This window comes from Patiria miniata, unplaced genomic scaffold, assembly GCF_015706575.1.
Source record: "Patiria miniata isolate m_02_andy unplaced genomic scaffold, ASM1570657v1 HiC_scaffold_2, whole genome shotgun sequence".
Lineage (NCBI taxonomy): Eukaryota > Metazoa > Echinodermata > Asteroidea > Valvatida > Asterinidae > Patiria > Patiria miniata.
The window spans coordinates 17,149,262-17,175,073 of NW_024037058.1; the positions used below are offsets into that span (position 1 = coordinate 17,149,262).

Consider the following 25,812-nt stretch of genomic DNA (forward strand, 5'->3'; position numbering starts at 1 on the left):
TTTCTCTTTGGACATCCACGCCACGTGAATAGCCTACATGTAGGTCCCAGTGATCTGGTAGTCAAGAATCTTCCTTGGCCAGCTGTCCTCCGTTCATGCACTTGAGGTGACCAAAGTGGCGGAGACGGTCACAACGAACTTCCTCTTCTGCTAGTAAATAGAATGCCAGCCTTGATGTCCTTTCAAAGCTGAGATTTATTGTGGGTAAAGTTTTGTTCACAAAATGATGTTTTAAGTGGAGATACAAAAGAGACATGACAGATTCCTTTGAAATGTGAGCCTGGATGTTTCCGCCCATTTAAGAATTGTGGCCAGCTTGTACAATACATGAATGTACATGTACCATGATGCAAGGTCATTGTTCTTGCCCAATCAATTAAGAACCGTTGCCCATGTACCACCATTTCTTCACCCCTCTCAGCTATCTAAACGGTCACAGACAGTCCCAAAAAAATTCCTCTTCCCTGCCTTGCTTTTTACACAGGCTAGTCACCAGCAGTCAGATTATATTTTAAGCAAACACTGTGACTAGTCAAATTCAGTCAACAGACAAAAGCAGGCAAGAAGTACCGGTAGGCACAGCTGGCTTAGCAATCACCTACAGTCAAAGCATTAGCTGTTTCAAGTATGTACATAAACAGTCACAGCCAGTCAATCCTGCTTTATGTAAGCTGAGAGCTCTTAACTGTTTAAAAACAGTCACTTGATTGATTTTGACTGAAAGGACAACTTTGCACACAATGTATGTTTGCGTAGGAGGGTTAAACAATATTTCTCTCGTAATTTTTCATAAACCTCCAAAAAGTACTCGCACGTTTCTGCCTTCAGAATGTGTGGCAAGGTGATTACTGCCTGGCATGACTGTGTGCAGTGCAACTTCTACAAGTTCCGCACCAAATGTGGGAAAATTGACACATCGGTTGTCCATCGCCATGATAGGAATTTCTGCCCAGTGTGGAATTGCGTTTATTTAGACCTTCATCCCTAGAGAGAGTGAAAACGTTGGCCAAGTGATATATCATTGATCAGATTAGGATAAGCGTCATTAGCTTGGAATGAATGTTTCATCCTGTGTGATCCCATAGAGCTCTACGTACGGTGATCCCAATGGAGTTGAGAAGAAAATACACAAAGTTACATGTGACTGATACTGTATGCCCTATTTGGTCTTCCAAAATGTTGTTTTCAAATATATGCACTACGCATGATGATTATGATGTTCCTAATTTTTAATTTGAACGTGTTGGTAACCGTGTTAGTCATCCATCTGTCAATCTGAAGTCTCATTCAAAAGCTGCAACTAACAAGTTGGTAATGCCAAAAATTAGCAAATTTTCGATTTGAAAATGTATTTTTCAAGGTGCCAAGTGCATCCAGTATGACTTTGAGTTTGCCAAACTTGTTTTTATTAGCCACAGTGCTTCAGTTTGAAATGGGCATGTGCGTAGATTGCCTGAAGTACATTTAGCCTGTGAGTGCATTGAAATTGACAGGGTCATTGTCCAGTCTTGTGAAAGCGGTTATGAAATAAAATCGAAGAATTTTTGAGTATTCTATACTCCTCACCCAAGGCGCAGTGCAATACTCTCCATCCGAGGATATGTTTGCAAAGACTCGGGCTTATAGATGCATTGCGTGCCAAAGCCCAGCGTATTTAGCCAGGGTCCCGGACAAGTTGGGGTTAAATCATGTAATATTTACAGACCCAGCAGCTGATAACACCCTTCAGATGAGCCCAGAGCGGTTTCATTAACTTGGGGGTGTCTGTCCCATGTCTGGTCTGCATCAATATGTACCTTCATCAGGGACGTCCTGAGAAAATATCATCACCGTCGTCTTCATCTGATCAGGATTTCTGGTTAGTCGAGTGCGGCTGTACAGATTTACCCAAGGCATGACCTTTTGGTTTTACCAGGGCACTTAGCCACCATCTTGGCTCTTACAATATTCTACTGCCCCTACATCCTCCAAAATCCTGTTGGATGCATGTTTTTCCAGACTGTAGTGCACGTTCATGTGGTTTTTTTTCAAAAGCTGTTATTGTTGTAGCAATGTAAGACTTTCTATCAAAACAGCCTTTGCTGTAAAAACAAATGTTTTCGTATTTAGTAGGCTTTCTGTACAGTAGTCAGAGCATTGAAAAGAAGGGTGTGGAAACCTTCAAGTTTGTCCAGCACCGTTAAAATTATTTTTACAAGTCGAGCAAGTTTTGCTGTGCTAAAATGTATGAGCATGTTAAGGACACTTCGAAGCCATTTCTGGCCAGTCTCTCAATTGAAAGACGCTTCAAGATTGTGAACATCATGCATGCAACTTTTCCTCGGATCCGCTGATTTCCTCGTTTTTTACTTCTCATGAATGCCATTACAAATTGAAAAATACTGTACAAAAGCTTGTGTGCTTTGGAATTTCCTCGTTTCCCCCCCTAAATTCCCAGTTGCATACCTGGAACATTCACCTGAAACTTGGTTGTGTCATGGTGTGTACCCAACACCATGCACATTGCACATATGCATGTGTCTTTCATTGGTTCTCATAGACCAGGCAGCACTATGTAGAGTCAATTTGAATCTCTGCTTAGTGCTTGCAAAGTTGCATGAAACTGTTCTTGCAACCTGCATTCCTCTTTTCAGCTCATCCGCTCTCTCTGGAATGTCCTAGTTGTCTCTTATATCATGAAAGATAAACAATAACACCATCGTCTTGTAAATAATTTGGTCTAGAAGGTTACATGTCTATCCCCTATTGGACATCAGTCCTCAGGAAAGCTGTTGTACATGTCCTTGGACACTAGCATTTTGTTTGTAGGCATAAAAAAGCCGAACAAGGGAATGCTTGTGGAGTAAAAAGTATGCTGTGTGTGTGGTACAGTCATTAGAACATTCCTTCATTGTCCTTATGGTACATTCGCATGGTGGGTCATACATACTCTGGGCTTCCTATACAGGAATGCTGCTTGTACTACCCTGGAGCAGCATTTTACAGTTAAGTTTCCCCTGGAGCAAGCAATGGACTGCTGTGTGTTTTTGTAGGGATTTTGGTCAGTTTTTGTCAACAAAACAAGGTGAGAGGATTGTCAAGTGTTTGGCCTTAAATATTGTGGTCAGTGTCTTAAACCACAGTCCTGTGTGGTCAGTATTGTAGTATGTAATGAGCCTACATATATATACTGAACAAATGTGGTGATTAAATTATTGCAGTATAAGCAGTAGCCAAATATGTATACCAAAGATTTTGTGAGACAAATGTGCATGCACTGGTTCAGTAAAAAATTAATGGTAAAACAAAACAACTCAGCCCTGTGGCAAGTTGATTATTCAATGAAGGTTTTACTCAAGCAGATCACTCTCAATGTAGGGATTTGTGAAGGATAAAAATTTCAAGCAACATGTTCTAATTTCTTGCCTACTTTTCTTCTGCTGAATGATATACATACATGTATACATGTGTACATGAACTTTGGTAAAATATGGTTGTAAATATAAAAACTGAATGAATTGCTGCTGTCTGCATGTTGTTCGGAGCAGAGTTATTGAAAAAAAAAAATCATTTTCAAATCAATAGGCTCAACCTTGGTTGTCTAGTGCAAGACCAGACTACATCAAAGTTGTGCAAGCTTTCTTCGTGCATAAATGAGATGTGAGGTACACATTACTGGTGCCAGTCTGATTATATTTTGTTAGTCTCGGAGATGACTCACGGTCGGATTTGCGCTCTGCTCCGACCGTGATCATGGTGCCAGCCTCTGTTGATGAGCTTCGATCCATAGAGGCAGTGATTCATGCCAGTATTCATGGAACCAGCTGATGAGGAATTGAAGGATATATCCCAGAACCTTGATCACATATTCCATGGTTGCGGTTGGGGTGAAAAAAAAATGTGTGAAGAGACTCTAAAAAAGACTGGACACAGCATTGAGGTAGGAAACAAGATCTAGATGATGGGCACGGATCTGATGAGAAATTTCTCAGAATTTTCATCTTTAAGATTTCACTGTTATTAGTCAGGCATGCAGCAACACTTTCTTGCATACAATGTATACCTTGGAAAAAGATCTTGAATATGCGTGTGTGTACGGACTGATGCATGTACCGGTATTGCATTTCTTGAGTGGTGAGTCTCACTGTTCATGACGTGTTTTCCTGCAGCATTTTCACAGATTGGGAGATTTCTAAGTTTTACCATCCCTAAAAATGGCAACTGTTAACTCACCCAGCTAATGAAAATGATTCAGGTGTTAACGCAATAGTTCTCCACTTATGTGCACTGTACATGTACAAAATGTATAGCCTCTGTACTGTGTAACTATTGCTGTTTTTGCTCTCTAGACTCTGTTCAGCTCTCTGTTTTACATACATGCCAAGGGGTTTTGCAACACAAGTGGCCAGTCTTGTAGGTGCTCAGCCTTTTTGTCTTTTTCTTTTGGACCCAATTTTGAAGGTGTTCTTTTTGTTAGGCCTTTGTACACTAATCAAGCCCTTCTGGGCATGGCAACCCAAGGTACTCAACCAAATCAAGTCTTTCATCTCAGCGCTGCTTTTTCATGGGGCATTCTATCATTTTGACTTGCCATCCCACATGCGGTTTGGCACGCTTTGTTGACTTTTATGTTTCAGCCATGTTTCTTCACTCTCTTGAGCCTGGGGAGTACAATATGTTTCACTTGCTGTTTTCAGTGTGTGGGATGGTGGGATTAATCCTGATTAACCTTACAAAATGGTTTGGACTTTCACTTTTGAAACAAAGGAGAAGAAAACAAAGAGTGGGGGAGGTACATGTATGTATAACATTGATCAACTTTACTACATGTACGTGCAGTATTGCAATTTGCAGTTGGCAAAAAGCACTTATTCATAGGCATTGTACTGTTCACCCACACACATTATATGAATAACTTGTTCTTTCTGTTTATAGAGCTATTTTTTACACTACACATACATGTACACAATATTGGTTCAACACGTGTTCCAACGAAGATACCGATAGCGTCCGATTGGTTAATGGTTCATCTTACTGCTTATTTAGCAGTAGTTTATCATCTTCAATTCACTTTACACTTGCTCAATATACATGTGCATAGTGTTTTAATAATAGTCGCTATATTTGTAACCAGTTCATGTCGGATGACGTGTATACACGCAAAGGTTTTGCGGTATTCGGACGGATGACTGATAAACACGCCAACGAGAGAGGCCGGAAATACCTGTCTGCGAGCCGCTCGCAGCGAGCGAGGCCAGAAATATCAGGGTGTGCTACCCGCAGATGACGGCCTGAACCCGCCTGGCATCAAGGGTCGTGAAAACAATCCCGACACGAACTGGTTAATTTTTACATCTGTGCTGTAGTGGTTTCAGATCCTTCAAAGGCGAGCAGGTTTAGGACATTGTACAAGATAGGAGAAGGTACGGTACACATGTAGAACTGAGCCGCTTTTAAAGTACATGTATGTTGAACTTGATGCCCCTTGAGAGTTCTTACTAATTGTACAATTTGTACCGTCAGTTTTCTGCACATTAGAGGAGTTTAAAGCAGTAGTAAGAAATGTTCCTCCCCCCCCCCTTCCTTTAAATAAAAAAAAAAAGGGGAAAGGGAGTTGGGGGTAAATAATTCAATCATTTTGATTGCGTGTATATGTACCAATTTACTCCCTTTCATGTACACAATTGGCCTAAGCCCCTCCCGTTTCTATTATACTTGTGCTGTACTCATTCAATTACAATTGCTAGAGTTATTTTTTTAATCATCAATTTCTGTTTTCTACGGTATGCAGGCATACCAGGTAGTGGGTGACAGACAACTTAAACCTTGGCTTTTATCCTTGGCAATTGGACCATTGAGTTTTATTCAAAGAGCGGAATTTTTGTCTTGCTTTGCATCAGTAGCCACGTTCCGTAAACAACATTTCTGATTAAACACCGCATCAGTTTTAAGGACAGTTTCAGGGATGCACTGGTGTACACAGTGCAATTGCTGCCTACGCACTGTGGGCAGAGTGTTTGTGGTTTTTTGGGGGGTTTTTTTGCGGTTTATTTTGAGCGAAGGATGAATAGAATTGTCAGATGTGGAATTTCGAAGAAAAAAATATCTCGTCACTCAGTTTGTCAGTACTGGCGGTCTGGTAAAGGTAGGGTCATTTTACAGATTGCGCAAACTGCATTCTTCAAGTACCGTTGGCATGTTGTGAGTATATACATTTTTGTTCTCTGATAATAGCATCTCTGTATCTTGCTTGTCAAATGCGTCAGGAAAGGTAATTTGATCATGATGTTGATCTTTTCTCACTGTATGATTTAGAATTTGTGATGGTACTGTTGCAGCGTGACAGTTACACCCTAAAGGACCGTTAGCACTAGCAAGAATCCATCGCGGTTTCTAAACTGCTCAAGTGTTTGACACGGGTAATAGTCAGTCCTGGTTGGGACGAGGATTGAGAAGCTCCACCCCGGTGAAAAATCCAAAATCTGCAGCCGACCAGTCCACACACCGGTGTACACGTAATTGGGAATGGCATGCCTTGTTAAATTGGTACCCCGGATCCGTTAGCGGTGGACCCGTGTTGATTTCAACATGGCCGGGCTATTTGATAGCGTGAAAAGGCCTTAATGTATGTATGTACTGTATGTTGTGGAGCTGGTCATTTTCGAATAACTTAGTATTTGATTACTTGAAACTGCGTTTGACTGAATATTTGGATATTCGAAACTGCCAGCTGCAACTGCGTGCCGCGCCGGTCAAAAGTTGCAGGCAGAGCGCGCCAGTTATCATTTGCATGTGGCGATCGATGTGGGCCGCTGCAGTGTTTTGCAGTAAGTATTTTTTAACTGTCAAGGGCTTTAACCTGCTCAAGGGATGGGGAAAATGAACTGCCGTTGACAGGCATGCAACTTTTCCTCGTATCTGCTGATTTCCTCGTTTTTTACTTCTCATGAATGCCATTACAAATTGAAAAACACTGTACAAAGTCTTGTGTGGTTTGGAGTTTCCTCGTTTTTTCTAAATTCCCAGTTGCATGCCTGCGTTGACCAAAAAAGTTACCTTCGACAAAAAAGTGGCACCTGACAAGTGACAATAAAGCGCCAAACGTTACGATAAAATAACATCACAGTCGTGTGTGTACAAAGATGTACGTGCGTAGTTTTCTGTTGTTTTCGAATATTCCAACCGGCCAAAAAACTATTCGAATGGTTGATGATCGAATATTCAAATATTCAGTATGTTTGGGACAGCTCTAGAATGTTGTACCCTATGTACAATATACATGGAGTCTTCTGAACCTGTAATTGTACAACGTACTGCCACATGTAATATTTTGGTAATCCTGTCCTCAAAATTTTGCTGATTAATGGCGGGCACACTGAAACCAACGAGGGGTCACAGCACTTGACAGAAGGCCAGCCTTATGATGGATGTCCTGCTGGAAATTCAATAACCTGGGATGAGTGCGGTGCTTCATTACCACAGATCAACTGTAAAGTGGGCAAACATAAACTTGCTTGTTTCTGAGGAACTGCTTTTTCCCCTTGTATTGCCGCTCTGTGAAACTCGCTACCTGAATCTTGCTTCCCCTCTACCTACGTAGATGTATGATCTTTCAAAATTCAAGCGAAATTTTAACAGACACATGTAATCCTCTGTCACTTTGACTTCCATTCTTTTGTATTACTCTATTGGTAGCCTACACCTTTGAGTGGTCTACTCTCAGCTGAGTGTTCAGCTGATATTCATTAACCCTGACCCTCCTCAATCCTCCAAAATCCTCATGGCGGTTTTGTAGGATTTTGGAGGATTGAGGATGAAAGGTGTTAAAGAAACATGAGGATTTTGGAGGATTGAAGATGAATGGTGTTGAAGCACATGAGGATTTTGGAGGATTGAGGATGAATGCATTTGGAAACAGGACTGTTGGATGATTTTGAAGGATTGAGGCGCTGGGTATCCTTCATTTGAACATAAGTGCAAAATTTCGGAGGATTTTGAAGGATTGAGGATGGTTCCTAGCAAAAAGGCCCTGGGGGTTAAAATAGCCGGAAATGTAACGTTCACCAAATTTATGTGAACTACAAATGTATTTGCACAGCAAGTTGATGGCAGAGGAATTTGCTAAAGTAAAGATCTGGGGTACAAATTTGTATTGAGCTGCCAAGCAGTGAAGTATTGCTTAGAAAAATGTGCTGTTCAAAAATCGGTTGACAGCCGCTCACAAGCATTGTAAAGTGCACAAGATTTTTGGGGTGGTAACCTGCTTTTTATATAAGCAAAAACATGTACATGGTGTGCTCAGAAAATACTCTGTTGAAGCATGGAGGAATAAGAGCAAAATGGCGGGGAGCTTGTCACAATGTGCTTGAAATATTCTCCATTTTTCAAGATGCCTTACATGGACAAATGTACGATGGTGGTAAGCGTTATTGAATATTTTATGAATGACTCGACTCATTTCGAGAGTTATGTGGAATCAAATCGATTGTTCCTCCACCATTGAAGCTTGCACATGCTAAACTGGGTCAGAAGAGCAAAGGTTTGGTATTTTGGCCATGTGTTGTGACGTCAACCAATCCTGTCAATGATAATTGATATTGTCTGATGTTGAACTGGTATCGGTTTCAAGGGAAAGACTAACACCGCGTTCCCACTTGAATTTGGAAAAGGTGGATCACGATCCGGCATTTTGGTGTGATCGTTATCTTACCGCAACGAAACCGCAAGTCGCGTTCCCACTTATGCTTGATCCACCTTTTCAAACGGAAATGTTGGGTCTGAAAGGTCACTGAGTTCGGAATTACGCGCGCTCTGTGGAGTGCCAGTAGTGTTGCATGCTAGGCCAGGATGGGTCAGTTTTTAACAGCGCTATGAATTCACCGACAAAAATTACGCGAATTCACCGACATAAATCACGGATAGAGGATCCGTACGTGCATAAATTAACTGGTGAAATCGAACAGCGCCGCTCATTGTGTGACATCACGGCAGAAACCAATGCATCGATAAGGGATTCCCTGGTTCTGAAGGTTCTCATTGGTTAAAAATGGTCACATGATGTACTACGACATCTTTTCCAATTTTCTATAATCAATACTACAGATTTGTCACCTCCAGACGCACCGCGTTATCGGCACTATTCTCATTGCGTATTCGTAAGCTTTTACATGATTCTGTGCCAAATTGAAGTGTTTTGGTGAGTGCGGACTCAGAGTCATTTATGGATGGAAAAATAAGTAAAATTTCTCGAAAAAAAAAAGGTTTAGAAATGGAAGAATACGCAACGAAAATTGTAAAAGGCCTAGTGTAGTTTCAGGATATACCACGTGCATGCGCGGTGCTAGCCCGTAGTTCAGCGGTTGTTTATTGTGCACGTTGAGTACGTTGGAAATTTTCACATGAGCTACACGCCTGAAAGCGTGTTTCTTCGTTCTTAAGACCGCAACATTTTCGCGCCACTCGTGCACCGTGCGGATGTTGATAGGTCAAATTGCCGGATCAGATCCACCTTTTGCGTTCCCATCTGATCTTGATCCGGCAATTGCCGGATCTGATCCACCAATTGGGGGATCTGTATCCTGGTCCAGAGGTGGATCAGAAAAGGTGGATCTGATCCTGATCCACCTTATAACGGTTAGCGTTCCCACTACACACAATTGCCGGATCTGATCCACCAATTGGGGGATCTGATCCGGCAATTTGGCAAAAGGTGGATCAGATCCCCCAATTGGTGGATCAAGTGGGAACGGGGTCTGAAATACATAGCATGATGTTACCGAAAACCTGTATTGATAACGATAACAAATCTGTATTGCGAGTCTGGAACCAAGCCCAGCTTGAATAGCTGCCTGACAGGCTTTGGTTTGTGCAGTTATACATCTCAGTATAAGATGACTTAGTTTCTGGTTCATCGGGGATTGAAGAGAGTATTGGCTTTGGTCTCAACTATGAGGACATTCACTTGTATGGGTGGGCTGAATTTCTCCCCCACTGTCTAATGTTAGACTAGAGGTTATCATAGCCCTTGTGTTGCAATCTTATTTGGTTTTCAATTTCTTTGACTCTTCCTGAACTAAAGTCCCTTTCTTGAGTCTTGCCCATCCATCACTGTACCGTTCTGAATGTTCATGTGTACTTTTCCTTTACAGATTGAAGTCATTCAGGATTCGGAAGGGGGGAATATAAGCCGAACTGCAACACTCCATTTTCTGTAAACCGTTCAAATAAGCTGTCAGAAACTGTTTGTCATGGGCTTGCTCAAACAATGAGGAGATCCAGTTGCTGAGTTCATAGAAAGGGATCGCTCGCGGCGGTCACCCTTTGGACAAAATAATGCGCCTTTCATCGCTGAAATCACTTCATTTCACTCCGACTCGAGGCGCACCTTTGTCCAGCGGAAGTGCACATCCTTACTGATGCGTGACCGATGGTCCGGCAGAACGATTGCTTTATTGTACCCGCAAACTCTCCAGCTGTGTATAAGTAGTAATAGTAAGGGTGGGGGGGGGGGGTGTAGGGCAGCCAGGAGATAAATATTGTCAGCAAACCAAGCCAGTGGCAGAGTGTATGTAAGCTGTTTGCATGTTGGCTCCACTCAAGTGGAAAGCAGTGCGTGGCTTTTCATGGGTGCCAGACAGTCTATCCGCTGATGAGGTGGAAAGAAAAAAAAGCCTCTTCCTTTTGGAAGATGCATGGCTGAAGGGGATGTTTGAGGGAATTTGTGTGCCGTGGAGATAATGATGCAAGGAGGTTGTAGAATATACCACCAGGCATTTGTGGTTGGGGGGGGGGGTGATATCAGTAGGACAGAGACCTGGTTGAGGCTGACTCCTGTCCCGTTTGTTTATGATGAGAATTCTTGGGTTGGTTATCTCCGAGGTCATCAGCTTGCAGTGAATTCATAGAGGTTGATAAATTTGACTGTGAAAATGCGCAGGCCGAGAGGCCAATCTGTATGCGTATGGTGAGGAGTGCATTAATGAGCCCAGCTTGGAGCCTGTAGCATGACAACGCATCTTTATCACGCATCAAATGCTCTTTGTAATTACATCATTTGTCAGAAATGAGCGAGGAATTGATTGCTGTTTGAAGCTTGATAATTGAGCAGTTACAGGCGCTTCAAATCTATTGAATTTCATGACACTCGTTGCAAGTTGACAAGTGCCATCAAATATTTATGAATTCTGCACTTGTGTAATTACACTTGGTACAAGTTGCCATTAATTGTTCAGAACTTGAATGTGTACGTGTACTTGATAGGGAGGCATGCATTGAAAAGCGTGTCACAATCAATTTTTACAGTGATGCACGTACACAATTACTTTTTCATCCCTTAGAATATATGCGGTCCTAATTACGCCAATGTAAAACCAAATTTTCAACTTATATTTTTCAGATACACCATGGTTGCTTCTGAACTGTTGCAAAACTTTGGCTGAATCTACTAGTCAACAGTGGATTACTTCTCATCCGGAAAATTCCAGGCTTTTTGCCTTTCATCAGCTACGAACTCCTCGGAAAGGATACTTACAGTAAGCCGCTCCTTTCAGCTACTGGAGATCATCAGTCGAAGTTGCCACTTGCTGTGGAAAACACTGTTTTTTGGAGATTCCCTCTTCTCTGCATAAACTATGGCACCGTCATCGAGGATAAGCCTTAGGGACGTCAGCTCGCACTGCCGCTGTTTCCTGTGGGTTTCGGCAGTACTGTGCCTAACAAGGACTGCCGGTGTGGTTGTTGCGGACCAAATGAGCTCTGGCTATGGCCGAGCGGAACTCTGGAAACCAGTGTCGCTGGGAGCCGGTCTTTCGGACGTAACGGCCACCGTTGGCAGGGTGTTCAAGTTCAGTGTGCCAGAGGATGCGTTCAAGGGAGACAACTTAAGATATGAGGTTTGTAGTGTTTGTTGTTCAGCAACAGATTGCATATTTAAAAAAAAAAAAACATTTTAAATCAATTGTTTTTCAAAGAATCGGTTGAAAACTAATTTCAAGCAAGTAGATGAATTTGGAAAAGAAATTTACAAATGAGATGACATGATAATTTTATGAGGAAAGTAGGATTTTTTTTTTTGAAATTTCCTGGATATGGGAAGCAGAGAAGTTACCGGTATTCAAATCAATGAGAAGAATTTGTCATTGAGTTAGTGCACAAAAGTGGATTTTGGTGAATGAAGGAACATTTTAAGAAAAATCCAAGGGAGTTACGGTTGATAAAAAGACAATAAAGTGCATTTTATACAAACAATTGATATATCTGAGATAAGAGTGGAAAGGATGAGATTGCTGAGAGAGGATAGACCAGGAAAAAAACAAACTCGGTGACCTGCACTTTTCCGGTGTTTCTGAATAATGTATAAGTGATTCAGTGTCAACACCCCCAACCCACCTCTGTCCACAATGACTCCAGAAATCTTGGTGTAAAGTTTCCAGCAGGAAAGGTTAATAGATGCATATATCTACTTGTTTTGTTCTTCCCCTCGCGGTTCGAGGTCAAGATACTTTTGTCCTGTCTTTAGCTTGCCACAGATGATCTTGGTATTTTTTTTTTTTCAGTTTCTTGAGCCAACTCTGAATTTTGGACAAAATATTTTCAACTGGTTGTTCTCTTGTACATGTATGTATACTTTTATGTACATGTACATTGTTGTTTACACAACCACATGTACATACCATTTTCTACATTTTCTACATGTAGACTGAGTTGTAGGCTACTGTATAACATACTCTATACGTAAATCAGATTTCATTTCAAAAATGTTATGAGAAGCCAATTCGGAAACTTTTTTTTACCTGAAAAGCCCAAGCAATTAAGATATTTCAGTGTTTGGAACTCACTCCGAATGCTACGTATGTAGTATTAATTGGAAAGTTCTCTTTAAATGCAAATTTAATGTAATACATGTACCATCTGTACATGTACATGTATTACATTAAATTTGCATTTAATTTGCTTCTCAAAAAAGAAGGCCCTCTATAATTTAATGTGCACAAAGAATACACATTCACAGCAGATTAGCTTACCCAACCTTTTGCCCATCGATGACACCATGGAGAATGATGACACTTATATTTTTACCAGTTGCCGTACTCGAAGTACATTTCGTGCATGCGTTTATGTAAATTGCACATTTTAAAGTGGCCATGAAATGAACTTTTCTTGGAAACACATTTAGTGCAACTTTCTACTCCTCTTAAATGTATGAAAACGATTTGACATCCCTTTTTGGTTAGTTTTATTTCAAAGTGCACTTCTTTAAAGGGAAAATACAACATTTGCAAACATCAAAAAATAAAACTACCAAATCATTTTGAAATACCTTGCTGGACTGTTAGTGAATGACAGTGTAAAGCATCCTGTAAAATCATGGCACCTGGTATACTGTCATTCTCAAGAAAGGTGGTATTTTTGTATCAATTTCCAACGCTGATCGGCCGACCAGCGTTGGAAAAAACTGGCTTTTTTTCATACACTGGCCTCAGTTGACCATCCACTTGTTTGCAATCGATTACACACCTACATGTATGAACGGGTTCAAGCCAGCTAGACTGGTTCCCTGACCTTACAATTCCCCAATGTATGTAAACTGCTCTGTTTCTTCTTAAATGGAGTCAGGGAACCAGACTACAGGAAAATGATTGTTTTTCTTGGTTTTTATAGCATTTTCGAACCCAAAACCTCAAAAAAGTCAGTGTAACTATATTTGCTATACATTTCCAACCCCCCAATTCCATCCATTTCTGAAAATTACAGCAAAAGCAAATGATGTATATTCCCTTTAAACATTAAAGAAATGTCCATGCTTTTTCAGACAACTGAGGGCGCTGCTGCCGTGATGGCATTTCAGGATGACATTGTTCAGTTCAGTGGTTTCCTGTTCAAATTGTGAACCCAAAAATTTTGCTCGTTGAAAACATTTGTGAGAAAAGTTTGGTTATTGGCTCACTGCTACCGGTATACTGACACAACAAAGAATCACCAAAGAAAAAGAAAATTTACGGCAAAATATCAACAATGTAACATTGAAGTTTCTGCCTAAAATGACATCACACTTTTGCTCATGAATATGGAAATTTGAATTAGCATTAAAAAAAGCACCAAAACACCCTTGAAAATGGCAAAACGAAAATATTAATGAGACACGGAGGTGCATTTTCAAGGATTGCATTTTAAAAAATCACATTGCATGGGACCTTTAAGCACTGTCACATTTTTGCTGGTGCCCACCAACAGTTCTGATTTCATTATAGATTTGATGGCTTTTGGCAATTGTCCCAAATTTTAACATGGGAGTTTGGCACGTAAACAAGTACATTTTGAGCGGGCACTCGGCAACAGGCTTGAGTTGATGTAGCTTGAGGGAGACAAGACAGTGCCTGCTTTTTTTCCAAATGATGTGATAAAAACCTGGTCATGACTTCGGCTGCTGCTGGGAATCCGATGTCTGGTTTCGTTTGACATCAGAAGATCTGATGTACTGACTTTTGGGAAATGATGGCAAATAAAGAACAACCCCGACTGAGACTTTTCTTTTGTTATGCACTTTGGGAATAAGAAGGAATTCCCAACGGGCATAATTCAGGGGAGCGGAATAATTTGTGAGATGTATTTACAAATACAAGGAGATGGGGCAGTCAGGCATCGATGTTGACAAGTTAAAAGGGTCATCTTAGATATAAACACTGAGCCTGACACTTGCAGGTGACTGATTTAATGCCGGTCACAATTTGTATGACATCATTTGGGAAGGTGAGGTGCAGAGTCCTTGTTACTTTCCCAGTTTAAAAAAAAACAACCCAAAAAACAGGTTACTGGTTACATTGAAATATCACTTACATGTACAATGTAAAAGCCCGTTACAGACAACAGATGGGGGACAAAAGACAACTTGGGCAATTTTATTAGCCAAACAGCAGTTGTAATTTATCACGATTGGGAAGTTGTTTATTTGTAGCAAAGTCTGAAATGACCAGAATGGTTTCAACCTGGGCTGATCCCTTGGGTGGCACATTCACCTGAAGACTTCCAGATTGTTTCTGCCAGATATTAATTCAGATAAGAAATTGACAATTGTTTCCCCCTGTTATGAAATGGGGAGTGATGAATTGCCTGGTTCCTTATAGCACGGTAATGAAAGTCAGCTTATAGCTTACGGAATTCTTCAAGCAGAAGGTTTGATTGATTGTCCCCTGGTTTTAATTATAAGTGATTTTTGAGAGCAAGAAAGTAGTGGGACTAGCAAATAGCAAATAGTGAATGATACAGGTGCTGGGTTACAGTTATTTGCAGTGGGATGTATGGCTCTTGTATATTGATGGAATTTGGGATTTTAAACCAAAATTAAATGTTCAGGAATATTATTTGAGGGGAAATTAGGCAGAGGAGGGAATTATACACGAAATGTGCCCAAACAAGACTAAACTACATACATGTTTGAGCTGTCAAATGCCAAATTTCTTCACTGAGTTTGAACTTTCCATTCATATCGGAAATTTGGAATACAGTTAAAGTACATTTTACATGCACAAAATTTGATTGAAAGCGTCCATGACGTATGGTAAAATGTCAGCTTGCCCGATGTCTGACTGGATTTACCATCCGATAATGTACCTTGTAAACGGAACCCAGAGTTTTGAGATCTCAGTTTGCTTGCATTTTGCATTTTATGCAGTCATCTAACCTTCTGTTCATCCCAAACAACGCTGTCGATCAACAACACTATTCCGTCAGGGTTCATGTGCAGATGTGCCTTACCTGCCTCGGATATATGTATTGTTTGTGTTACACGAATGTGTACTGGACTTGTTGAAATCCATTAACAGTGCTTCCCTCGGAAAACGTGCAGCTTTTTTTCGCTTTTTTTTTTGATAGCTTTTTATTCAATCATCCCCTTCTGCCATTCCCCCCCCCCCCCCTCTTTTTTCATTTGGGAGAAAGAGCATGGAGAGAGGTTCGCCGTTTGCTCAGAATTGTTTATTTTTCTTCAGCGGCCGTTGTAAAAACATATTTGGCCAGCAGGAAATGCATCTCTCACCAGCTCCATAGATTCCCCTCAGGAATGACCTGCTAAAATAAATTGATATGGGTTGATTCAGCTATTTCTGTCTCTCTCCATATCAGTACAGCTGGGTATGCTCTAACATATTGATCCAAATCTGCACCTGAATGTCTGGAGCATAACTGTGTCAGATAAGTGTAATAATCACATCATGTTATCAAATCTGAAAAAAAAAACTTGTCCTGACGACGAAACAAAAATGGTGACTGGAGTACATTAACAGTCTGATCAATTGCATATCTTGCAACTTGTACGGGGTGTGGGCTTCTGTGATTTGGCCAAAACATCAACACCCAGGCATGAGATTTTTCAGACTTTTGTCTGAATTCAGACCTTTTGAATCTGAGAGAAGGACATTATCAGTGTAGAAAGCAATGCATCTTTCAGGTCTTTCAATAAATGTTCAGACTTTTTTTGAAATTGACAATCTCATCCCTGAAAGTGAAATTATTGTTGTAGCCTCATTTGAAGGTGGTGAATTACTTGCACTTTTAGTTAACATTGGTCTCGAAAGAGTACACAGGTACGAAGAATGCCACCTCTTTTTTTCCATCATAATGGCACATGTACATGTATACTATATATTGGAGGATTCTGGAAAAGTTACCAGCAAAAATGCATAGGGAGCTAGTGTATTGGTACATGTACACCGTAAGCCCACACATCATGTGTAGGAATAAAAGTACATGTTCCACACAGGTTGACAGCCAAGTGAACAGTCAACAAAAGCTGTTATGGAAAATTATTGACTTTTGCAGGTACATGTATAGTCATACCCGCAGCTTTCATTAGAATTTGTATTGCGTTTTACGTGACCCAAATATTTTAAATTTTTGATTGGTTTATTGAATGATAAAAAAAGCATTTGAATATACCGGTACTTCATAAAAGTCAACTTTTACAGTATCCGGAAAGTACTTCATTGTTCAGTGGCTTGCGACCCATAATAAAAGCATTGACCAATTGATTGATTGCCAGTGCAGGGTTTGTAGGCTATATGGAGGACCAGAAGTTCAAATTTATTCTCGAGGACAAATATGCTAATTCCATTCAGTTTCTTTGATCAGTCTTGGAAAATGATTCAGTTGGATACTTTAACCCTAACCCACCTCACTCCTCCAAAATCCTCCTGGCGGTTTTGGAGGATTCTAGAGGATTGAGGATGAATGGTGATTGAATCAAATGAGGATTCTGGAGGTTTGAGGATGAATGGTGATTGAAGCACATGAGGATTTTGGAGGATTGAGGATGAATGGTGATTGAAGCACAAGAGGATTTTGGAGGATTGAGGATGAGTGCATTTTGAGGCAGGACTGTCTGATGATTTTGAAGGATTTGGCGTTGGTTTATCCTTCATTTAAACATGAGTGCAAAGTTTTGGGATGAGGAGGATTTTGGAGGATTGAGGATGAATGCATTTTGAGGCAGGACTGTCTGACAATTTTGAAAAATTTAGGCGGAGTTGCAAAATTTTGGAGGATTTTGGAGGATTGAGGATGGTTGTAAGCAACAAGGGCCTAGGGGGTTAGGGCTAAGATCTATTTAGTTTCCGGTACCCCCTCCACGTTTATTTCATCATGAAATTTGTGCAGGTCCCAGAGGGCTAGCCTAGTGTCCTCTTTGCATGTACGTACATGTTCCTACCTCATGGATTGACTGACAAACTCACTGACTGTCACTTGGGAGCCGAATAGTACTATCCTATAGCATCACCTCGTAATACATGCCAATGAATGGACTAAATCTGGCCCACTGTGCAACCCAGGTGCATGAAAAGACTTCCAGTCAATACTATTGACTATTGGCTATTGAATAGCTAGTCTGAATCAATTTTGAATAGAAATGTGTACGCTCTGATGTGGTACCAACTTTACTACCGGTAGGCTTGTCTCATCTTGTTTTTGAAGAGATTAATGTGAGAAGAATTTATAGTATTCAGGTAAGCGAAACCATCTCAGCTTTTCTCAATTAAAATCGGTGGGAGCAGTAAGGGGGAAACAAGTCCGACGAATTGAAAGTTGTAAAAACGGCGTGTCACACCTCGCCATATGGCTCATAAACAACTGGCAAACATTTGGAGCACGTGCCTGGTAGAAAAGTGTCACTTTGTGCGACTGTCCTGCTGCATCAAAAACGAAATCAATAGGAGATGGCTACGGAGTGCCGACAGACCATTAAAAAAGATGAAAGATATCAAAAATGTGTTGGAGTGATAAAACAATGTATAAGATTGCTTTATTGGACTAGCTAGTAAAATATATGGCAACAGTTGTGCATTGGCGATACGCACACGACTAAATTTGGCGACCATTTTTTGCGAGTTGTATGAATGAAGGTGACGATTGCATTCAGGCATTTCTCTGTTCTGAAATTTTTCCCCTACTTATTCACTCTTTGCTGATTGGTGCTTAATTTTTTTGGGGTGCTCTACATTGTACCTTGACTAAAACGTTGTGGATGATACCAACTTTAAATAGACAATTTCAGCGTTATGTCGTGAACGTGGGAGAGCTTTTACAAGCTCTGTGAATAAACCTGAAATGTCTTTTTTTCAAGTCTTATTATTGTATCCGACATCTTGTAATGGTCAAAAAGATAACAGACTAGGAGTTTGGGATTATTTCTCTGAATCATTAATTGGCTCTGTCAAGTACATGTACATGGTCTCTGTGCACTTGAGCAATACATCAAGGCTCAATGGTTACAAAGAGACTACATTGGCGCTCACTTGCGGACACTATTGTGAATTCAAATAAACTTTTTAGTGCTACATCATGAACTACATGTACACTGCAAACATTTCAGTCATCGCTTTTCTTTTTTATGTCCCATGTGTCTACCGACCTGGAATGAAAAATTAATTTCCTTTGGCCATGGATGTTCCATAGCAAATTGATAGACCATTGGGAGCTGGTATATTCGTGATCCCACAAGAGCAAAAGAGACTGGTGTCGAGGAACATAAATTGGATGGGAACAGTCTATTCTGGCAGGTGATTTGCTGTTGACATAAACAGGGGATTGTTGGGTCCAGCTTGATGGTTTCACCATCTTGGCTTCCTTGAAAGTCTTGTATTGTTCAAAAGAAAACGTACTGGTACAGGTTTCTTTCAAACTTGAAAATGGTGGTCAGGAACTCAGGGATGTTCTGTGAGTCATTTTTCCACAGGATGTACATGTACATGTACTTGAGAATTGTGGAGGCAAGGTTTTTAAGACAGTAAATGGAAGTTGGTGACAATGCATATTTTAAAACATAAAAATAAGTTTAATGTACCGGTACCACTTTGAAAATTAGCTTGTTAGTTTTTGTCTGTTTTGTGTGTGCGTCTTGGTTGTTTTTGTTTTTTTTGGTTTTTTCCCCCCTCCATTTTATCTCAAATTTTAGTCCAGACAAAAACTAATTTAGTCAGTGCATGCTCTGAAAATTTTTTGTGCTGGTAACACGCCTTTGGCTATCTATGGTAGGCTAGTAAGATTGGAAATTGGTTACACAGTGCCTGCAGCAAGGATGCGACGCAATCCCTAGCCTATACACACAATCGCCCTTCATCAAATCCCGGCTTCGTCGCAACACCCTCCGCAGTAAAACAAAACCCAAAACCCCCCTCCTGTTTGCGTTCAATCAGCAGTAGATTTGACGCCCGTATGATTCATGGGCAAGCCAGGAATGTCCGTTTGCATTAATCTATTCCTTTGAGTTTTATCTGCCGGTGGCTCCCCAATCATGTGCAAATTCTTGGCACGCTGGTTACTGGTTTACCAGCCAATAGTGAGTCTGATTAGTCACGTCCCAGACAGAAAGCGGAACCCAAAAAAAGAAGACTGTTGAGTCAGAATGCAGAGTCTAATAAATTAGCTGTTGCCGCTGGTAGCCCAGTGTTTTAATGCATCATCGGCCCAGGGCTGGGTTGTATAATGCGTGGTTATTCGATTAATGTGCCTGGATACAAACAAGCTGATGCTATGAGAGATGAAAGAAAAGCAACACTGTTGTGCAAATATTCTGGCTATTCATGGCCATGCTTTTGCTGCTCATGCCTGCAGGATACTAAATCTGACATAAGATTTTTCGTTTGGTTATTTGTTTGTTTGTTTGTTTGTTTGTTTGTTTTGGGTTTTTGTTGACACTCTACAGGTTAACATTTTCATCATTGTTTTATATTGAATTAAGGAGGATTAAATTTGCATTGAATGTTTTCAAGGATCACATTTAGGCCTTTTCTGATAAAAAGTAGTTAAAACCTTGAGTTGGGGCCACAGTGCTTTACATAGAAAATGGGAGTTTACAAAAAAATTCATTAAATTTTGGAGAAATCAGAAAAGTATAAAATTTGCCTCAACTCAAATATTGGACAAAATTGGCTGATATTTTCTTTTCAACATTTTTACATCAGTTTAAAAGTAAAAGGCTCCTTCTACCACCAATGTTTCAATGTCCAATTTCGCCACCATTTATTCACAGGCTGATAAGCTACAGTCATGCATACGTGTATGTTTTTATGTTGAATAGATAGAAAAATGAAAGTAAGCCAGAACTGGATTTTGTCTGACCTTCAAAGAGGTCACCAAAATTCTACTGAGGAAACTTTATTCATGTATGACAAAGGAACCATACTTAAACTGACTTTGCGCACTCTCTCCTATCAATAGTAAATCTCTCTCGCAGATAAATATTTACTAACTGTATAATTTGGTCATGTAAATACCAGTGTCACGCTGGCATAAATTTAAAGGGCATTCCTTTAAGTTTTCCTTTTCTCCTTTTTTCCCCCCATTCCTGATGAAGTGATGGGCTAGCACATCTGCTATGAGTCATTCTTTTGAGGGGGGAGGTTATAGCTTTGGTTTATGAGTTCAGGCAAATGAGTTTCTCATCCTGTGTCACATTTGGAATCAGGGACCATCAATTATCCAGGGTCAGGTTCAGTAATTCTGGGTTTTTTTTTTTTTTTTTTGGATTGATGGGAAAGGTTTGTGATGGAAGTGACAGGCGGCGGGAATTGGACAAATGAACCTGACTCTGACCTGTAGCCTATATTAACTGGACTGGCTGCTACGTGCTGATTGGCCTATTCGCTTTGATGCAGCTGAAGCAACACTTCCGCCATCTTCCCCAAAAGTGCACGTTGATCATTGGAACCCTTGAGAATCCGCGAGTGCAAAGTGCGTTCCTATAATCATTGCCGGCTTTCGCCGCCCTAATTGAAGAAAATATCATGCATCACAGGGAGCAAAGATGGTATTGGTAGACGGTCGCTTCAGTTTGCTGCCGTTGCCAGTCAGTCAAGTTTGTGAAGAGGCCTGTGGAATAGTAATGGAGAGTTGGAGACCTCTGGGAGACCTAAATGCAATCATTTGTAATTCCTTACAGGCACGCAACTTTTCCTTGGATCAGCTGATTTCCTTGTTTTTCACTTCACAGTTATGCCATTAAAAATTGAAAAACACTGCATATAAAGTCTTAAAAAGATGGGAATTTCCTCTTTTTTCGGTACTTCCAAGTTGCATGCCTGTCCTTATCTTTGACAAATAGATCCAAGTAGTCATTGGTGCTGATTTTTTCTTCTTCAGAATTTGTCCAGTGAGGTAAACGAGACAGTGTCATATAATGATATTGGTCATTGTAACATGTACATGTACATGTAGTTGCTGCTTTATAGTAAGGAGCAATTTTAAGGAGCTACGCAAATTTAATACAATTGCTAAACATGATGTATGCTTGATAGCATATTAACTAAACTTGTTGATGTTCTTAGAGAATTTATTGGCCACGGCCTTGCTTTATGTAATATTCTTGCAAGACATTGGGCATACATTATCATACAGGCACTCCTAGATTACCTCATGCTACCATCCAACCCACAGGGGTTTAAAGATGACATTGACATATTTGCGGATCTCAGTGACAAGTACAGTCTACACAACTCATGTCACCCACTCACAATTAATGAGCCCTGCAAAATCTTGTGGGTACACAAATCTGCATAGTAAAACCCTGTTCCTGGATGCCCACGGCCATATTTGGGCAAGACACATACCAGTACTCACACATCAGGCGTTGTTGGTGCCAGCATTGCATTGCCGGACCCACTGCAATTTATCAGTGTCCGAGGGAACAGCAGGCGTGTACACACTACACTGGGGCGCTACGGCGTAAATATGCGGATAATCTATAAGAGATCAGTAGTGAAGGGTAATGAGTAAACGCAGGTTCCTTCAGCCCTCTGCCTTAAGTCAACAGTCTGCATATGTCACACTTGTAATACCTGGCTTTTGCAGTAGTGAAGTATGCTTAACTTCACATCTAGTGGGGCAAGGTACAATGCTGACATTGATGTAGAGCGTGCACGTGTAAGAAGTTAATTATTTGTTGGTGTGTGATTATTTTTCTCTCTGTCTGAGTTGTTGCTGTGGATCGTGTGCAGGCCTCAGAGAATGTCAAGTTTGTTTTCAATTACCTTTTTTTTTTTTCAAAATTTGTGAACTGATAATAGTAATGCTGCATGTGGTCATGTTCACAAAAGCTCTTTTAGAAAATGGGATAACCGTCATTGGTACCACTGTCATTTGCCTCTGAAGAAGGACTTGTTATGACCGGAACGTCAAACCCTCTTTCATTTTTTTGACTTGTATATTTCAGGTCAATCCAGTCAGTGAGCAGCAGTCTTATTCATTTTCATGTTTAAAATGACAGAAACTTTTGAAGTATGACATCTCAATTTATCCCAGATGAATTTCATGGTGAATTGGTAGAGGGGTTGTTCAGTGTGATGTAAACTTGAACTACCGATATATGGTAACAACAAAAATATTGAATTTAAATCAGTGGGCGTTGGTCAAATGTCTCCACAACATCACAACAAAATTCCAGAAACACCAGGGCAACCACGCAAACTCTGGAAATAGTTTTGACGGTTGACCTGCAGAGGTCAGCCCACTTGATCAACATCTGTCATCATTTAACAAAGAGTAGTACTGTCCTGACTGAGTAAAGCCCTTGTTGCAGGGCCTTGGCCATTATTACACCATAACACTGGAGGCAGTAAGCCCTGAAGCTTTTCCAAGTACATGTGACATTGAACTAAAGAGCCTTAAAGAGCCCTGTCCATTCAATGGCTTCTTTGTCTTTGAGGGTGTGATTTCTAACTGAATTTAATTACTCAGTTTTTCCCAACCCCACTGTTATAAGTGACTTCGTTTCACGCTTGGGTTAGTCCTGAAAGCTCTCACCAAAATATTTGGAGGATGGGTGCATTTGTTTTCATGCTTCCTTGTCTTTATGTGTGTGTCAGGTTTCAAGTTTGGTTATTTCACTCAAACATCACAGGTCTGTAATAAAAATGTAGACAAAGACCCTTATTTTGTGGGATTTAAGGGATTGTTATTTGGGTGTGAGTGATTGTGGTCCATCAAATCGAGGATGGAAAACAAGGGAATTATATTAAGAGGAGATTAGATGTTAGTCCTTCATTGCAGACATTTGACCACCTCGTCTCAGTTTGAAATCATATGGGCCTATCATTGAGAAAGAAAAAAATGTGAGTTTGTGCACAGTTTTAGCTCAGTGTTCCCAGTTTGCCAAATCTTGCCAAGTTGCCGAGAGCCCAACCCCTTTGGTGTCAGTTGTTTCTATCTTGAAATTTATTATTGAGTCTGAATCAATATGACTGGCTAATGGCTGCAGAACTAGCCAATCATAGACATCATTGGTTTGCTAGTTTGAAGAGACCTGACAGCTCACTCTGACCTTTGACACTTTACGGTGACCCTTGACACAAGACTATTGATTCTTCAGCCTGGTTTCTCTTGCCAGATCTCCTCTCGCTAAGCTTTTCAAGTTTTTTTCCCCCCAACATTGATATTCAACAGCATTTTCTGCCGCCTCAAGCTCAACACTACCAAGTGGTCCACCATAAAATAACAAAATTTACGAGCATTTCAAAAGGAATGGAGGTCTGGAGCATGTTTAACAGGTTGTAAATACCCTGGTGAAGTTTACACAAAACCTCAGAATGGGGACCAAAAGGTTTATGAATGTCAGTGGGTTATGGGGTTCGAGATCTGGGTTTTGTTGGACTTTATGATTGAATATTCAAGTTGATTTCCCAAACTGTACATTTTGTGTACCGGTACCTGTACTGAACAGGTAGTTAGGGTAAAGCTTAAAGGGTTCCATGCGATGAATTTTTTTTTAGGAACACATTTTGTGCAACTTTGTACTCCTCTTAAATGTATGACAACAGTTTGACATCCTTTTTGGGCAATTTGATTGCAAAGTGCACTTTTTTAAACATTTCAAAAATGTCCATCCTTTTCCAGACGTTGCTGTGACGTCATTTCTGGAAAGCACTATTCAGTTTAGGGGTTTTCTGTTCAAATTGTGAACCCAAAATTTGAAAACATTTGCGAGAAAGGCTTACTGCTGCCATGTACTGACACAACAACAAGTCACCAAAGAAAAGAAAATTTACGACAGCAAAATATCCAAAAATTATAGCAAACTTTTTGTGCTGAAATAGCTGTGACATTGAGTTTTCTGCCTGGAATGACATCATAGTTTTGCTCATGAATATAGAAATTTGCATTAGCCACAAAAGCCAAAGAGGCATCAAAATACCCTTGAAAATGGCAAACGAAAGTTGAAAATAAGGTTAAATGGGACACAAAGGTGCATTTTCAAGGATTGCATTACACAAACTGCATTGTATGGGCCATCAAAGAAACTTGTTTCAATACATGAATAATTTGGCATAGTTTGAAAAGAAAGCACTTTCTCAGTGTTTTGATTGATTACAATTCATGCACAAGTCTGCGGTATCAAAATGGATACTTTATAAAGTGGCTACAGTGTTTTGAACATTGCACCAAGGGGAAAAGACTTGGAGTGTCCCAATTGTAGCCAAAATTACCAAATCCCACTGCTTAAATGGCTTAAGAAGATTTACTTAAACTCTACAGTCTCACAGCTGTTATTGTTAAGAAACCATGAAGCTGTTTGAACACTTAGCAAAGGATTCCAGGCAGGTTACTCAAAAGTGGCAGCGGGGATTTATTCATCTTTCTCCCCCATGCAACATTAGCCTAGGTGACCTCAACGGGAGATTAGGCCCAAGAACTTGTCAAACAGACCGTCCGTTGTGGCACCAGTTTGACATTTAGGGGTTAAAAACCAATCAGGGGCTTGGTCCGTTGGGAAGCCCCAGCCTACAGGCTGGGTGCTTTTCCCCATCCCTGACCCTGTTATCATTGAAAACCTTCACCAGATTTTAGCCAGTACACATGTACTTTGTAACCATCTTGGAGACATCCTAGAGACTATCCATCTTCTAGTCTTATTAGGTTTCAGGAGACTGGATGGCTGCTCAATTTTCGACTCCCAATTTATTAATAAGACTTCAAGCACTCGCTTCGCTGTCTTCTCACGGACAGCCAAAATGGCTTGTAATTAGGGGGAAGTGTGTTCCTCAGTTCACATTTCCAGATACTTGAAAGTTGAAACTTCAATATAGAATGAAGCTGCTTATGGGATCTTCATGTTTTTCTTTTGGCAATTTGCCAATCTAGTGTTTGTGCTTAAAGGTACACATACATGTACATGTACATGTACATGTAAGAACTGCCATCATGTACTGCACATGTTCAGTGTACATGCGAACATGCTAAAATATGAGAGACATTTAAGAAGACAGAAACACGATTGGAGATAGTTGAAAGAAATCATTCATGCCCCAGGCCCCCTGAAATATTCTAGGAGAGGCCAGACGGTTACGTGGT

General features: G+C 40.5%; 1 protein-coding gene across 4 annotated transcripts in view; it reads left to right on the forward strand.

The window, feature by feature from the left end:
• LOC119726705 (dystroglycan-like) overlaps positions 1-25,812 on the forward strand; it is a 92,096-nt gene that overhangs the window by 58,741 nt on the left and 7,543 nt on the right. For all 4 annotated transcript variants that reach the window (XM_038198506.1, XM_038198507.1, XM_038198508.1 and 1 more), the window contains one exon: positions 11,375-11,870. In XM_038198506.1, the coding sequence (XP_038054434.1) occupies positions 11,610-11,870 (261 nt within the window). In that variant the 5' untranslated portion in view covers positions 11,375-11,609. The remainder of the gene's footprint in view (positions 1-11,374; positions 11,871-25,812) is intronic.